This window comes from Muntiacus reevesi, chromosome 5 (genome assembly GCF_963930625.1).
Source record: "Muntiacus reevesi chromosome 5, mMunRee1.1, whole genome shotgun sequence".
Lineage (NCBI taxonomy): Eukaryota > Metazoa > Chordata > Mammalia > Artiodactyla > Cervidae > Muntiacus > Muntiacus reevesi.
In genome coordinates this window covers 105,882,527-105,899,532 of record NC_089253.1, presented here as the reverse complement: position 1 = coordinate 105,899,532, position 17,006 = coordinate 105,882,527, and the positions used below count along the sequence as shown (strand labels likewise).

General features: G+C 43.1%; 1 protein-coding gene across 5 annotated transcripts in view; it reads right to left on the bottom strand.

The window, feature by feature from the left end:
• FAM20B (FAM20B glycosaminoglycan xylosylkinase) overlaps positions 1-16,322 on the bottom strand; it is a 43,590-nt gene extending 27,268 nt beyond the window's left edge. The window contains exons 1-4 of one of the 5 annotated variants that reach the window (XM_065936123.1): positions 16,189-16,322; positions 12,886-13,217; positions 7,940-8,027; positions 2,979-3,485 (exon numbers count right to left, since the gene is read on the bottom strand). In XM_065936123.1, coding sequence (XP_065792195.1) covers positions 2,979-3,355 — 377 coding nt within the window. In that variant the 5' untranslated portion in view covers positions 3,356-3,485; positions 7,940-8,027; positions 12,886-13,217; positions 16,189-16,322. Of the gene's footprint in view, positions 1-2,978; positions 3,486-7,939; positions 8,028-12,885; positions 13,218-15,332; positions 15,390-16,188 lie in introns of those variants that run through there. The other 4 variants (XM_065936125.1, XM_065936124.1, XM_065936126.1 and 1 more) reach the window with 4 other exon arrangements.
• Between the last annotated feature and the right edge of the window lie 684 nt (positions 16,323-17,006).

Sequence of the window (17,006 nt, the reverse complement as noted above, 5' to 3'; positions counted from 1 at the left end):
GTGTGCAGTGACTAGGGTGCTACCACCCACTGGAGGGGCCTCAACAGCTTGCAGGGAGTAGGGGAGGAACAACCCTGGAGCCGAGCATAGACAAGCGCTATTTGGGAGATGATGGGAGACGAAGGGGCTGCCTTGACAAGAAAAAAGAACTGGGTGGAGAGAGGAGGACCAGGCTGTTGGAGGCTTGGCCATTAGGCTGTGGAGGCTGGGTTTCATCTGGTGAGTAACGGGAATCCCTGGAAGTTTTAAAGCTGGGGAGCACAGTGATAATATGGGTATTTGGGAGAAGAATGAAGTAGTTTTCAGGATGGTCTGGAAGAGGAAAGTAATGGGAAGGCTGCAGTGGTAGTAAGAGATAGGAGATGAAGCATCAGTGACTAACGTTAGCTTATGCATTTATCTGCTGCCACTTCCCCTTCTCACTAGTCTGGCCTCTTCCACCCTCCATTTATATTATATCTTGTGTGAACACTGCAGACCTATCTGCAAAGCGCCTGAACTAACACTAACATTGCACACTGTCAGTAATATCTCCTTTCTAACACTTCCTGCTGTCCCATCTCACCTTTAATTTACCAGTGTATAAACCGTGGGTGTGAAGAGGATATCCTTTTATTTAAACACAAACTGCCTGCAATTCATCTCTTTTTACACAAACTTAATTCTTGTTTTTAGTTTGCTTTCTTTCCATCAGTCTGCTTATGCTGCTGATTGCTCAGGCTACGAATCAAGAGGTCAAGGATCACATTTCAAAAGGAAACTAGCAAATTTTCGAAAACGGATGATCCATGTCATCTCTCTTACAGGACGACAAACAAATGTGAGAGGCTCGCGTATGTGAGGCAGGACCCCAGCTGCTCTCACCCTGGCAGATCCAAACGCCAGCTCCGTGTCACTGCAGGGTGGCCCTGTCAATTTACTCTTCCTATGTCTCAGTTTCTGGGTCTGGAAATAAGCACCGTAACTGTCCACAGTTGTGATGAAGGTTAGAAGCATTAACATACAAAAGTCCTCAGTGTAACACCTGGCAAACGGTGTGCATGCAACAGAAATTAGATTCACGGTCCACATAACCATGCTTTTTCCACATTACCTAATTTCCACATCTTCCACACACCATACCTCCCAGTCCCAGGCAAATGTAGATCCCTTCCATTTCTGGAATCCCAATATACTAGCTCTCTGGCTGTCTATTATCTACTGATATTTGGCTCATGAAGAGACCTAAGCCAACTACTCTGGTCACAGTTTTTGCATGTCATCACCCCATGTTTCTTCTCCCACTCCAGCAAGAGACCCCAAATTATGTGTTATAATTCTCTCCAAAGCTGCACTGAGGAATGAAAAAAATGTTTAGCCCACAGATAACTTCAGACCTTACAAATTTTGAGAAAATGTACTGGTAACTAATTCCTGTCAAAAGAATATAGATTACCATCATGTTAACCTACTTCAAATTCACATACACACAGAAAACTTAAAAAATAATTATACTATAGAACTGCCACATAAATCCTCTCTGTAGATCCTTAGAGAAGTCCAAAGGGATCACTGTTTTAATAGTATATGAACTAGCTCTTTCTCCAGTTCAAATTGGACTGAGGCTCAGTTCCCTGCTTAAAACAGGCAAAAGAAACGAGGTATTACTACACACACATTAGAATGACCAAAATCCTAAACACAGACAACACCAAATGTTAATGAGGATGTGGAATAACAAGAACTCTCACTCATAGCTGATGGGAATGTAAATGAAACAACCACTTTGGAAGACAGATTGGTAGTTTATTACAAAATTAAACATACTATATAGTCCAGCAACTATGCTCCTTGGTATTTACCCAAATGAGCTAAAAACTTATATCTACACAAAACCCCGCACATGAATGTTTACAGAAGCTTTATTCACAACTGCCGAAACTTGGAAGCAACCAAGATAACTTTCAGTAGGTGAATGAATAAACAAACTGTGGTACATCTACACAATGGAATATTATTCAGGAAAAAAAAAAGCCATCAAGCCACAAAAAGACACAGAGGAACCTTAAAAAACATGGTGAGAAGCCAATCTGAAAAGGTTACAAAAGGTATCACTCCAGCTATATGACATTCTGGAAAAGGCAAAACTATGGAGACACTAAAGAGATTAGTGGTTGCCAGGGATTCAGGGGGAGGAAGAGAAGAATGAATAGCTAGAACACAGGGGACTCTGAGGTCAGGGAAGCTGTCCTTTATGATGGCGTAATGGTGAATATTTGTCATTATAAGTTTATTAAAACTCACAGAATATACAGCACAAAGAGTGAACTTTAACATAAACTATGGACTTTAGTTAATAAATTAATGTTGGTTCATCAACTGTAACAAAGGTACTAATTTGATGGAAGATGTTAATTATAGGAGAGAATGGGGAGGAGGAGGAAGGGCAGATAGGAATGCTCTATACTTCCCCCTCGATTTTTCTGCAAACCTAAAATTACTAAAATAAAGTAAAATAAAATAAAGCCTATTAATTAAAACAAAACCAAAGCACAAGTGAAAGAATCATAGCTTTAGCACTAAAAAGGACTTACGTTACCCATCCAAAATTCACTCCAACCCTGGGTAGCTCCTACTCCACAGCATTTCTGACACATGGTTATCTGGTCTTTAAATGTACACTTACGTTGACAAGTTGCTTATTTCCCAACCAATTCATTTTGTGTCTCTAACATCTGGCATGTAGTACTTGGTAAATTTAGAAGTCAAGGAGAGCTCTCACTGTAAAGTGTTCAATCTAATATAGTACCAAAACATATCCTGCAAGTTTCCCTTACTCAAAGGATCATGGAGCATTAAGAGCTAGAGAAGACTTCAGAGACCTTCGCATCTCTCCCTCCCATTTCACTGAAGAGAATAGTAGGAGGGGGGGATGAGCACTCAAACAAATTCCAGGTGAGAACCAAACAGCACAGATAACTTCCAAGGTGAAAACTTACCGCTTAGGTTTGAAGACAACTTTCTGTCCTCCTTCAAGTATCAGTAAGGCTTTCAGTTGTGTCCCTTTATAGCCCACATCAGCTTTAATGATTTTCTTGGTGGCCATGGCATGCAAGATTGCTCCCAGTTCTGGGGTCTCTTCAGGGTACACTTCCCGGGGAACCACCCACTGGGCTGCAATCTCCCAGGGAGACTGCAAGGTGTGGTCCAGCTTGGGCACCAGCTCCACCCGCAAGCCCGCCATCATTCGGTGAAAGGCCCTCTGGTCCTCCCGGTTGGCAGCTGATGTATCTAAGTTGTCAATCAGGAAAACTTTGGTGAAGATAAAGATGACAAGGAGAATTGCTAACAGCACGACTCGCTGCTTTAGCTTCATGTTGACCTCTTTTCCTTCTCCCCGACTACTCTCACTTATCAAGGAGAGCAGGTGGTGATGATGGTCAGCAAGGAGACTCCATGATTATACACACTGGTCCATCTCTTCACTGAGGCGCCTCCCACAATTCCTGCAAGCCCAAGTATAAAGCACAGTTCATTCAGAAATTCTGTCCTTCCACCCCTAAATCTTTTGCAAGCCTCAAAGATTGCTCACCCTTTTAGTTGGACTAATCCTATGTCTGAGAAGACCCAATAATTTTGAATGAACTGGTCCAAGGAAGGATGTAACAATTAAGAACTAGGTACACTGAAAATTTAAAAGCAAATACTCCTGTTTTAATAGGGTGCAGAGCCATTCCAGAGCCATCTGGATGGTCACCAATTCTTAGAAACCAAAACAATGAGAAAAAGCACAAAAAAGTTAAACACTAAGATATGCATAACTCCTTAACTTTCATTTATCTTTCAAAACCCATAAATGATTTTTGATTATCCAAAACCACCGGTATTTGGTAACTTCCCAGTTATTATCTCCAAATACAATTATGACATATTGTCAGACAAGAACTCTTCGAAAATGCCAAAGAGGGTACAGAGGAGAGTAATAACTCCCTCTCTGAATTCAAATACCCAGCAAGCCTAAACATGTCATATCTGCTGCTCACATACTGAAATACAACACCCAGGCATGTATCTCTACTTATCAGTCTTCTACTAATTATTTTTCAAAATTAAAAACCCTGTAAAATACAGATAATCAAATCTGGATAAATTAAGCAATGGAAAAACATATCCCTATACCATCTGGCTACTAGAAGAACATGACCAGAAAATTAATGAAACCTGGTACTATAGCAACATGGCTAAATCTGGACTGGTCAGGCACATAACAAAGATACTCATGCTATAGACCTAAAGCAGTGCTTCCTGTGTGGGGCCCACCACACTGGTCAGTTCTCAAGCTGAAAAGATTCCAAATACAAGATTTTTTGCCAAGGTGTCAAGAACATAAAGTTCAATCTTATTTGCATGCTGACAGACTGCTTTCCACTCCAGAGGGCCGTTTAAAAACATGCACAAGCTTGCTCTGCTATATGCCCGCAGGCAGCACTGTGCTGGGCTAAGGCAAAGATGACAAGAAGACAACAGGGTGTTGCTTCACTCTCCAATCCATTTAACAACTCAAACTATTAAGTGAAGAAATAAAACCAATACAAAAGATGGGGCAAACAATTCAGGCTGAGCCACTCCCAGTCAAACCGGAGACTGCTCCCCTATTAACAGCTGGAAACACATCCCCAAACAGTATACTAGAGCAGCAGTGTGTTCTAAGGGCAGCGCCTTGCTGAGAGCTTGCTGACACACAGTTTATTCTTGGTGATTAACCACTCCCATTTCATTTTCAGGAAGAGGGCAAAGTGAGAGTCGAATTCAAATTCTAATTATCTCCAGCCACCTGTTCCGTTGCATCATCATCTCCCAGGGAGTACATAACACTATTAGCTGAAACACAGGCAAATCAAGTGTATCCAAAATGTAATTGTGATGATATCAAATTTGGTGTAAAACTCAGTAAAATAGTTCCCTATGATTACTGATAACAGCGATGCCAGTAGAACAGATTTCAGAGATTTTTGCTAGTCCTAACATGACCCAAACCACACAAATTCTTCGGTTATTTGTTCAACAGTACAGATCTCTGGCTGCAGTGGTAAAATGTAATGTGGAAATCTCACTGTGTCGGCAATCTTTTCCTTAGCCCCTCCAGCTGCAACTCCCTCCAGCTGAGGTGCTACCCTGGCATAAAGGGGTCAGCTGAACAGCCTTTCATGTCCTACAAACCCTCCTCAGGACTAAAGTCTGGTTAACCCAAGATCCTAATGATGCTGCTCATTTCATTTAGAATGAAGAAATTCCTCCCTCATGTTATATAAACATATCATATCTAAACATTTAGCACAAAGGTTGAAGACAGTGAGGGGTTTTTTTGTTGCTTTTTTTAAAAATCACCAATGCAATGAGAAGTTTGAGTAGCTCCAAAATTCAGACAAAACAAACTGAGCCTGTGTGCTTTTAAGTTCTGAAATCTCATTACCTTTTGATGGGCCACAGAAGAAGGGACTCATCAGTTCAGGGCTGCAAATACTTCATCCACTCAACTAAGAAATTCCTATTAAGTGACTGAAGGGTTCAACTGTTAACCTCACTTCACTATTTACCTCTGCAGATTGGTTGTGAGGGTAGGTTTGAAGGAGGGGCTGAACAAGTTTTCGCGTTTGTGATTAGTCACCACATCCTGGTAGGACAAGTAAGACTGCAATTTGGGTCTCCTCTCAACAACTGCCTGGCACGTCCACAGCCACTGACTGCCTTTAGTGAGGGCACCTTTTATTGAATCCCCGAAAGAGCAGCCTATTGGACCTGCAGGTCTTCCAATCCAGGATAATGCAGCAAAATCATTTTTCCAATCACACACCATTTGTGAGCTCCATAAACCCCTCAGCAAAGCGATGATGGCGTCGGCCAGCCTATGTTGCTAGGCACCACTGTCTCTCTTCCCTCCTCACTTGTCAGCTTCCGCCAAAACAGAACATGAACACGGTCCCCTACGGGTCACTGCTCACTGGAGCGCTCTCAAAATTCCTCTTGCTCTTATCTTTTCTTCCCATCTTCTCCTGTTCAAAGCCTGATCTAGCTTTCAAGGACCATCTTCAAAGCCATTTCTGGTCCCTCCTTACTATAGTCACCTCTCTCATCTTTGGGCCAGTACTTAACTACATTCTGCCGTATCCAGTGTCTTCTTGTAGAATGTTCTTAATTCCCCTCTCAGAATTCTGACTCCTTACTGATCGTAGCTACTTTTGCACTCCCTACAGCATGCAGCATAGTAAGGGCAGATGCCTTTTCCCCGTAAACTGAACAAACCACTGCAAATGAGGCTTTGCAAGTATTTCAAAACTCTGCTAATTTCCTTTGGTACTGTATTCGGTACCAAATAAGTGTGTATCACCTGGCACCTTAACTTGGCTATCTTTAATCAGCTACCCATTTTTAGGCAATATACTTCTGTACTGACACTACTCAATTTAGCTGGTCGTTTCAGAGGATAGTCTTTTTCTGAGTAAATATTGACAGCTCAGAAAGAGGTTTTCCTTTAGTTGGAAAGCTGCTACTCCTTCAGCCTACAGGGCAAGCACAAAGATATTCATGAAATTGACAATATAGAGTTTTTAGTGGAATTTCTACAAAAAGCCTGTGAGTTTGCAAGATTCCTTTCCAGGAAAATGTATTAGATACGCAATATAGAATGATTCCATCCTCCAATGATAGTAGTCTCCTTTCCTCTTTACAGTAATCCCCTCCTCTCCTGCTTCTTTGAGAGGGGAGGGTACCCAAGACAGAACTTCCATACTGTATTATCTTCTTTAAAACAGCAGCATACTATATACTCTGCAAACTGGGTTTCTAAGAGGATCCCCCATTTCAGATACTAAGGAAATGAAAGCAAGATCACTGGGTATATTTCAAATTATTCATGAAAACTTCTCTTGCATTCTCAGGAGTCTGCCTGCTCTATTTCATGCCTGCACCACCTCATATAAATGCCTCCAACAGTGTAACACTGTCCAGTTATATAATGGTCATTTATTTTAATGTTTCTGTTATGCGGAACAGAGCCTACCTCAAAGAACAAATAGACTCAAGGTAATAATATAACACAAAAAATGTTTCATATAAAAAAGGCAGGGCTAATAGTGGTCTTCACACTAAAAGCTGGCATAAATTCCCACATTGGAGTTGTGGAAGAGAGACGTTTATAAGAAGTCTTCACATTGAACCCTGGTTTCACTCTTGGCTCTATCAGTGAAATGAGGCTTGATATGGAAGCTGGTATGTCATTCTTCTCTCTCTTTCACACATACACACACACACACACTCCTACACATACAGTAAGTGTTTTATAAGGATAAACTTATGACTACACTGTAAATTGCTTAGGGAGAGGAAATAGAGGTTTTACAGAAAAAAGTGAAGTCATAGTATAAAGACTAGATCCCTCTGTTCAAGAATCTGACTGATGTCTGAAGGAGCATATACAGAAATACACACTGGTGCAAATATCTGTAAGCCACTGTGTGATAAAATTCAATGTATGTGACTGCTGAGGAACATGAAAAGACCTGGCCCCAACACTTACTAACTTACCAGGGGCCACCAGCAAGGTGGCTTGCTTATAAGCCACCAGCAAGGTTCCAAACCTCATTAGTAGCTGTGCCATCTTGAATGTCCCTTTAATCAAGAGACCTCACACTACTTTACCTGAGGTCACAGAGAAGAAATCCCAACTTCTGTTCAAAGCAACTGAAAACAAAAGCTTCAGTAATACTTGTTTTCTGTGTTTTCAATTCAATGGTCAAATCAAGTTCTTACCACACGAAGGGAATGCGAGACACTCTGAGAGTGTCTGGTACCAGAAGGAAAACATTCAATATGAGCATTTCACGCAGAGGGCGATTAACAAAGAAGATGGTGAAGGGGGTAGGATTTATTATATAACTAGCATATTATCATATTTACTCACACAATCTCCTTGCCCTTCATCCTGAGTGGAAATCACAAGGACAATTTCACAAACTTCTTCTTTGGTCACTGCCGGTTTCAGCAAACCTCTGAAAGTTTGGTAAGCACAAGAGGCAAGACCTGAATTTAATTATAGTTTTCAGATGACTGTCTACAAAGACAGAAACCAACAATTCTTCCCATCAGGAAGTGGAATCTATTTTTCCTTCCTTAGAATATGGACTGGCTTTGTAACTTGCTTTGATCACAGAATGCTGTGGAAGCGGCCAAGTGCTAGGTGTCTTAAGAGACCTAGCGGCTTCCATTTGGGACCAAGCTACTATGTAAAGCGGCTCAGGCTAGACTACTGAATGATGAGAGGCCTGGTCAGCCCCTAGTTATTCTGGCCACCCCAGTTGAGAGCCAGATACATAAGTGAAGCCACTTAGGGCATCCCAGTTCCAGCTGAGGTCTCAGCTAAATCCAGCCAATGTCATGTGTGTAGAAGAACCCATCAGCTGGGCCCAGTGGATCTGCTAAGTATGAGAAATAAATCATTTAGTCTTAAGCTACTATATCTGGGGGTAATGTGTAAGCCTAACATTTTCATGTCTATTCTGTCCATATCAACTATCTGGGATATATTAATTAACCATTTAAGTACAAATAAAAATTGGATTAATAAATAAAGTCTCTTAAAGGTAACAAAAGAAAAAAACAGCATCTCAAATGGATCATTTACTAAAGTCCATTTATACACTTTAGAGCAATTAAGGCTAACCCCACACACTCACAGAACTATACACACCCAGGTTATAAATTCTAACCTCTAAACCCCAGTCAAAGCATAAATAATAGCAAAAATTATAACCCTTTAGTACCAAAATAAAATAGTGTATTTCCACCTTGGGGCGAGACTGATATACTGCCCTTTTGTTTTTTTCAATTGGTAGCGACCTTAGAGCACTTTGCTACATTATTATTAGCTGCCTCCTAGAAATAAATGCAGCCTCTCCTGATGGTTAGTGACAATTCTTACAAGTAAAATAAAGGGCATTCAGAAATCTTCCCGCTTAGCATTGTGAGCCTCTAGCTTAAGAAGTCAAAACCTCCAATACTAAGTGGTATCAAGTGTTCACTACTTAAATAAATCTCTATATCCTCAGAAAACCAGCCCACTCCTGTGCTGCCACCACCGCCTACAGCAGCATAGTATTATTCTTTCTCATCTTCAGTTGGGAGTCTTCAATTGAAACAAAACCTAGCAATAAACAATATTATTAATCAGTATCTACATATAGCTTTCCTTTTCACTTAAACAGGTTCTTAATTCACCTTCTTTCTGCTAACTTCCCTGGGCCTCCATTTCTTTATATGAAAAATGAAATACAAACACCATTACCTGACTCACAGAATTGTTAAAAATGAATGGTACTACCAGGTGTATTGTGCTAAAACTAGTGCTGGACAACTCATAGCAGTTGCTTGTTGGTCATTATTACCATATCAAAAACCCAAAGATGACTTCCTGAGAAGAAAGAATGGCAAAGAAAATAACCCTCATTGGTTATGCTGTCTTCTGGGTTTACACAGTCAGGGGCTGAATACATATGTTGCATTACCAAGAGTTCTAGTAACCTTATATTTCTGAAGCAAAGACTTCCCTAAATTTGAGTAGGTAAGACTGTAAGCAAGTAGGTATCATCAGAGTGGATGCCAGGTGAAGCAGAAAACTAGGAGGTTTTGTCACTAATCTGGCCAACCTTAGGCCAATGTTTTTCTCTTGTCTACAAAGTTCAATTACACCACATTCAATGTAAGTGAAACAGATGGGAAGCATGAACTTTTTCTATTTCACGAAAATGGCTGAACAGAATGCCCTTCACAATGTTCTTCAGTTTGGAAGATTAAATCTGTGTTTTAAAGGTGACAGCTTTGCATGTCCTAGAGCAGCCATGAAATTAAAAGACACCTGCTCCTTGGAAGGAAACCTACAACAAACCTAGACAGCACATTAAAAAGTAGAGATATCACTTTGCTGACAAAGGTCTGTACAGTCAAAGCTACGGCTTTTATAGTCATGTATGGCTGTGAGAATTGGACCATGAAGAAGGCTGAACAGTGAAGAACTGATGCTTTCGAACTGTGGTGCTGGAAAAGACTCTTGAGAGACCCTTGGACAGCAAGGAGATCAAACCAGTCAATCCTAAAGAAAATCACTCCTGAACATTCATTGGAAGGACTGATGCTGAAGCTCCAATACTGATGGCAAAGAGCTGACTCATTGGAAAAGACCCTGAGGCTGGGAAAGACTAAAGGCAATAGAAGAGGGTGGAAGAGGTTGAGATGGTTAGATAGCATCACCAACTCAATGGACATGAGTTTGAGCACGTTCTGGGAGTTGGTGATAGGCAGGGAAGCCTGGCGAGCTGCAGTCCATGGAGTTACAGTTGGACATGACTGACAGACTGAACAATAAAGCTTTTAAGATAAGCCCTGGAATAACTTATGAGTACAGAAAATCGAACTTCTACACAGTCCAAGTCGGTTCAAGTGTTATATATTCCTCAGTTTTCACTTCCACTTAAATATTTATTCACATATATACACTTGTGTTATGTGAAAATCTCTAACAGTTCCCTGTGAAGGAAGGAACTAAAATGATCACCAGACATTAATGAAGTATAAGGTAGCCTTTCTTCCTGGGTGTGAGAGTAAAAACGAAACAGGCAATAGAGTGTTTCCTCCCTCATTGAAAAAAATTCAATTCCTGCAACCTGTCCCATTTAAATCTTGATCCAGGGGAATCCTCTAATGATTTTCTTTAAAAAGTGAAAAGAAAAAAATTTCAGCTCATACTGCTGAGGTGAAGCAGTGAGATTTGTTCTAAAAAACCAACAGAGGCAGTGTTCACTCATCTAGAAACTCTGTGGAAATTCTTAAGAATTTGCGTTGTTTCAAATGAGCCAGGTATAATGAACTTTCCTAAGTTCTAGGTATTTCACTGCTCAATTATCAGATCTAACAATCATTTAAGGCTATATAGAATGTGATTCCTATATACTGTAGAAATACGGAATTTCAAATAACAAAAAAATTTACTTCAAATTTCATGTTTTCTATCTTTACTGTTCTTGAAAAGGTATGTAAACTTCATTCAACAGTAAAAAGTTGAATCTATGAAAAAGTATGTAAACTTCATTCGACAGTAACACCTCACAATTTTAACCTTATGTTCTAGGGTCAGTCAAGCTCACAGGCTACAGATCACTTTAGAAATAGGAACCCCAAGCAGGTCTGTGCTGAATTATGGCTGAGTGGCTCCCAGCATGATCCCTTGTTATGCTGCAGCTGCTAAGTCGCTTCAGTCGTGTCCGACTCTGCGCGACCCCATAGACGGCAGCCCACCAGGCTCCGCCGTCCCTGACATTCTCCAGGCAAGAACACTGGAGTGGGCTGCCATTTCCTTCTCCAATGCATGAAAGGAAAAGTGAAAGTGACGTCACACAGTCGTGTCCGACTCTCTGCGACCCCATGGACTGCAGTCCACCTGGCTCCTCCGTCCATGGGATTTTCCAGGCAAGAGTACTGGAGTGGGTTGCCATTGCCTTCTCCCTTGTTATATATGAATATAAATACATATGCACACATACATACGCACATATATTCTTCGGTAGCCTGTCTGCTCTACCCTACTGTGAATTCCTCAAGGACAGGGGATATTTTACTTTCTTTGTAGTCAGAAGTAAGCTAGTACAGTTCAGGACACATGAGATAAACACTTACTGAATAAAAGGAACGAAGAGTGAGGAAAGTAGAGACCTTTATGGTTTTAAGAATTTCTTCAGCTCTTTGGTTTAAAGGTGACCTCTTTTTTTAACCAATATAGGGAAACTGAGTCCTGTAATGAATTCAAATATACTTACAGTAAAAATGTTGAAATATCAAATATTAATAGCAATTTTATACACTCAATTTTATTTATTTATTTATTTTCTATACACTCAATTTTAGACTGCTGCCTTCTATATACCTTGCTTCCACCTTTCACGGCCATTGATATTGCCAAGCTGGTGTCTGGTGTTGGTTGGGACTGGGAGTAAAGATGATTTGGAAACGCTAAGAGGAAGATTGGAGATGGTCCAAGACACTGTCCAAGAATGATACATGACAGGGCTGGAACCAAGCTTTCAAGTGTTATTGGCAATACTTTCTGAAATGAGAACCAACACTGCTATTTCCATATCACTTCCTTTTTTATATAGAAAGAACTACAGGGACATAAACGCACCTGTATAGAGTGCAAGTTCATTATCTAAACCAACGATAAGAAACAAGAGAACAAAAGGTCTTTGGGCAGCCAAAATAATGGTCACAAAATTTATCCACTAATAAAGAAAAGCCAGGTAGACCCTACTAAGCTTATTTAGCTGTTTTACATTCAATTTCAGGAAGCAGAGTTATCTGGGTTGCTCCTCCACAGAAGATTAGAAGCTGCAAAAAATTTTTAAAAGGGCAGCAGGGACACTAACAGCAGCAAAAGCATTGCTTTTTCACCTCTGAAAGAAGAGACAGACTGACTTCTGAAAGCAAATTCAAGAATTCAAAAAGCGGAAGGGGCAAACAACCTACATGTGTCAATCACCTCCGAGCCCTGCAGGATTACTGTCTGTAACCATAATCTCAAATTAACAGAGGTTAAACTACATTGTTTAAAAAGCAAATGAAACATAAAAAAAAAAAGGATTTTTGCACACAATATCCTATTCCCACACTGGTAATATCATATTCCCACGCTGGTATCGATACATAAAGCAGAGTCAGCATTCAAGAGCAAAGAATGATGGAAATGATAGACTTCACTGCCTCACCCTGTTCTTGGTTCTGTTCCACATTCATAATTTCATATTCCTTGACTTCCTTTCAAAATGTACCCAAATAACACCATCCCCTCCACAGGGTTGTTACCTTGCCAGAAAGTAGACTCCCAAACACACACGCCAAAGCTCAGTGTCTCTTTTCTGCATCAGCTTTCATTTCATATCTCATACTAGTATGACAGATACACCCCTCAGACTGATCATGTCCAGAGCTGGGCCTTCCCTCTCCTGATTCTGGATATGAACAACAAAATCACAAGTGAGAGCTTTGTATTACATTCTCTCCTAGATGGCTCTAGCAGTCATGTTGATGTTATAAGGTGGTCAAAAGCTGGTTTCAGTTGCAAAGTAAGGTCTTCTGTTTAGTACCCAAGGTCTGTGCCAATGAATTCGTCAGTCCTTGAGGGTTACAGAGGCAGTCTAAGGAAGGAAAAGAGGGAGAGATTTACAGGTGTGGGATGACAAGCACTTCATGGAAGGATAAATCCCCTCTCCCATCCCCAATACGAAGGACCAGAAGATGGACAGTCAGGGTCAGGGATACTGGCATGGTCAACACCAAGAGCTCAAGTTCTTCTACGAGTGCAAAAATAGTGTCTACCAGACCAACTGCTAGGTGAGCTGAGTCAGAGCAGGCTGAAGGAGCAAGTCTATGAAGCTGCACTCAGGTTGCTGGTGGAGAGACCACCACCCAATCACACAATCAGATCTTAGGGCAGCTCCAGCAAGTAACACCCATTACAGACACCCATCTCAACTGAACTATTTTCAACATGAATCCGAAACAATTTTCTTGGCTTTTTTTTTTCTTGTAAAGAGGAACTGAACAATTTAATACCTGCACAAGGATGTGTCCTCCTCCCTCATACTGTTTTCCATTCATTCATTCAACCACCAAATATTTACTCTACACCTACTATGCACTATACACTGTCAGGTAAAAAAACAAAGCACATCAATCATTATCACTACAACACCAAACTGTAGTTTCTCATTATAACTGTACTTCCACCCAGGTGGCTCAGTGGTAAAGAATCCACCCACCAAAGCAGGAGATGAAGGTTCAATCTCTGGGTCGGGAAGATTCCCTGGAGAAGGAAACAGCAACTCACTCCAGTACTTTTGCCTGGAAAATCCCATGGACAGAGGAGCCTGGCAAGCTACAGTTCAAGGAGTTGCAGAAGAGTCAGACATGACTTAGCAACTAAACACACTGTAACCGTGCTTCTCTGCTCCAAACTACCCGGCACTTAGTCCCAGAGTGGCCTGACATCAGCTTCAAAAGACAGTCTCCTTTTTACTATTTCCAACTGTGGCCAGAGAATACAAAGAGCAGCCTCTTAATTCTATAAAGAGATTGTAGCAATTGCCAAGAGACAACCACTGTGGCTGCTATTTTTAAAAGTTATCAATTCAAGAGTTGAAGCATCTGGCTTCAGGGTTTACGCCATTAAAATGATGGGCACACAAAGTGAAGGAAGCTGAAGACTGCCCTGCGAGCAGAAGAAACAGAAAATTTCATTTAGAAATTCAAAATTCAGGAAAAAAGCAGAAGCTTTAACGCTATATGAAAGAACTGGAGTCTACAAATAGAAATCAAGAGAATGGACTAAAAGTCAAGAAATTATCAACTCAGCATAAAGTAACTATGACATAAAGGAGTAAATGATAGGAACAGTGATCTGTTTGTTCCCTATTTCAAAGTATCCTGGGCATGTTTTCCAGTTTTCATTCTTCAACTAAATTATGGCTACTTTCCTAACTAGTTCCAGAAAAATAGGACAAACCAATGTCACATTTTTATCAGTCAAACTGAAGAAAAGCTGTGAGCTCCAAGATTTCCTGATCATCTTTTACCGCCATTCATTTCTATCATTGCACTTTAATGTGAGGCAGAGACCCTGAATTGCTTGTCTGTGCCTCTTAATTCTCTTTTGACAAGCACTTTCAAAGGTGGAAGGACCTCCAGCTGACTGACTGCACTGAAAGGTTCTAGGGGCCAAAATCCATCATCTTCACAAACTTCAAACGTTATTAATTTAACATAAATCGAACTTAGACTGGTTTTAAGGCTAGGCAAATAATTTAGCATCTTTAACATCTGTATCTCAGATTCTCAAGGATATGTTTTGATGATAAATAACAATATATGCAGAAGTGCTTTAAGGCTTGGCTCAAGAGTCCTGCATAAATTCAAGGACTGTACTACACTGAGGTCTCCAGCCCAATTTAAAATAACCCCAATGAAATTTACACATTAACTTACAACACAAGGACAGCAATTGCTAATAAACAGTAATCATAGTTACAGTTCTACATAAAGTCCTGCCATTTGAAAGCTAAAAGATCCCACATTCCTATTCCTTCTTTTCAAGGTGAGAAATCAAATCTCGGCTGGGTGGGGATGATACTGATACTTGGCCCTAGACTCAAGTTGCTGTATCAAGCATTTCTCATTTCCCAGAATTATAAATCCTCACTCCTCCAACCGACGATATGGCCGTTTAAAGGGCTAATAAATCCTTAATGACCAACCATGTCTTGTCCCCTCCACTTTCCCTCCAACATCCTCTACCGTTTCTCGTTTCTCGTCCTATCCAGGAGACCTGCAGGTAACAGAAGCCTGATTAGAATGAAACTCTTATCAGATCTCACAATCAAGGACGCAACTTGACAACTGCTCACGCTGATCAACGGCAACGTTTCGGTTCTTTTTTAATTTGGGGGGGCCACAGCACCCGGAAATGAAATCTCAAGCGCAATCCACTTTGCACAACCGTATCGTTTCCGTAAGTTGTGCCCTACTGCGAGCGCGGGGTGCACGACCCTGAGGGGACCGCGGACCCCTAAGGCACGGTTACCCTGCCTCCCGCCTCGGGCCTGGAGGTCACTCGCGCCTCACGGCCACGAGGTGGGCCCGCGGGCGCGCGATCCCCCCACCCCGGGCCGCCGCAACGGGCGCTCGGCAGGACACCAGGGCGGCACCGGGGCCAGTCGGCTCTGGGGACGGCGTCCGGGCGCAAGGGTGGGTCAACTCGACAGACCCCCGGCTTCCTGAGGCGCCCCCAGGTAAGGCCCGCGCCTCAGGCGGGCCGAGGAGGCGGCGGCCTCGGTCGCGTCCCTTCAGCCAATTTTACGACCGGCGGGAGCCCGCTCAGGGCCAACGAGGTGGGGCTCCCGGCCCGGGCCGGTCTCTAAGGCAGCCGCCGCTCGGGGACCGCTCGGGGCACCGGTGCCCAGCCCCTCAGGGAGGCGCCCCGCCCTCAGACGGCCCCCGCCCGGCGCGCGCCACGCACCGCGCCCCGCCCGCCGGCCGGCCCGCACTTTCCCGCCTCGCCTCGCCCCGCCAGGGCGGGGGTCGCGCGCCCTCCTAAGCCCTCACGCCGCTCACCTGCAGGGCCCTAGGCTCGCTCCATGGCCGCCCGCGCGGTGCGGTGCGGCGCGGCCCCGGCCGCCCCCGCCGCCTCCGGGGAGGGGCAGCCCCACGCCGCGCTCACCGCCCCCAGCCGCCGCTACTGCGGCTCCCGCCCACCCCTGGCCCGGCCATTCCCTGGCCACCTCTCCCGGCGCTAAGCCGGCGGTCCCACACCCACCCCCCCGCCTCCGCGGCTCGCGACTGTTGGTACCGTCCTAGCCTAACGCCTTCCCTGCGGCCAATCCAAGGGCTTCTTCCGCGAGGCTCCGCCCCCCCCCGCACCGGTGGGCGGGTCTACTGGGCTCCGGACCGCCCTGCTTAACCCTTTGCGTCCCGGGCCGGCCCAGGTTAACTCTCTCGACGCCGACTCAAGCCTCTTCTGCTTCTCCCTGCCGCCCCACCCCGCTTACATAAATTGACCACTCACTAGTCTTCGCTTTCTCTTTCCTGGTTTTCGTGAAGCAGATAGGCAGCCAGGCAGCGGGACTGGAAGCCGCGGTCCCTAAGTTCTATTTGTGAGAAACAGTTTCCCTCCTCCTTTTACCCATTTTGCCTCCACTTCACTGCTTCTGCCTGTGCAAAAGTGACCTCTTGCCCAAAAGAAGCCAACCTTCCCATCATGAGAGCTCTTCCTTCGGACTAGACCAGAGCTCCCCGCTAACATTTTGCAGCATTTAACAAAAAGTGTGACTAGTTTGCTGTAAGTTTCTGAACGTCTGTCTTTTGCAAAGGACTGTAAGGCCCATGAGGGCAGGGCAGTTTGCCTGGGTTTCCAATGCCTGACACTCAGCAGA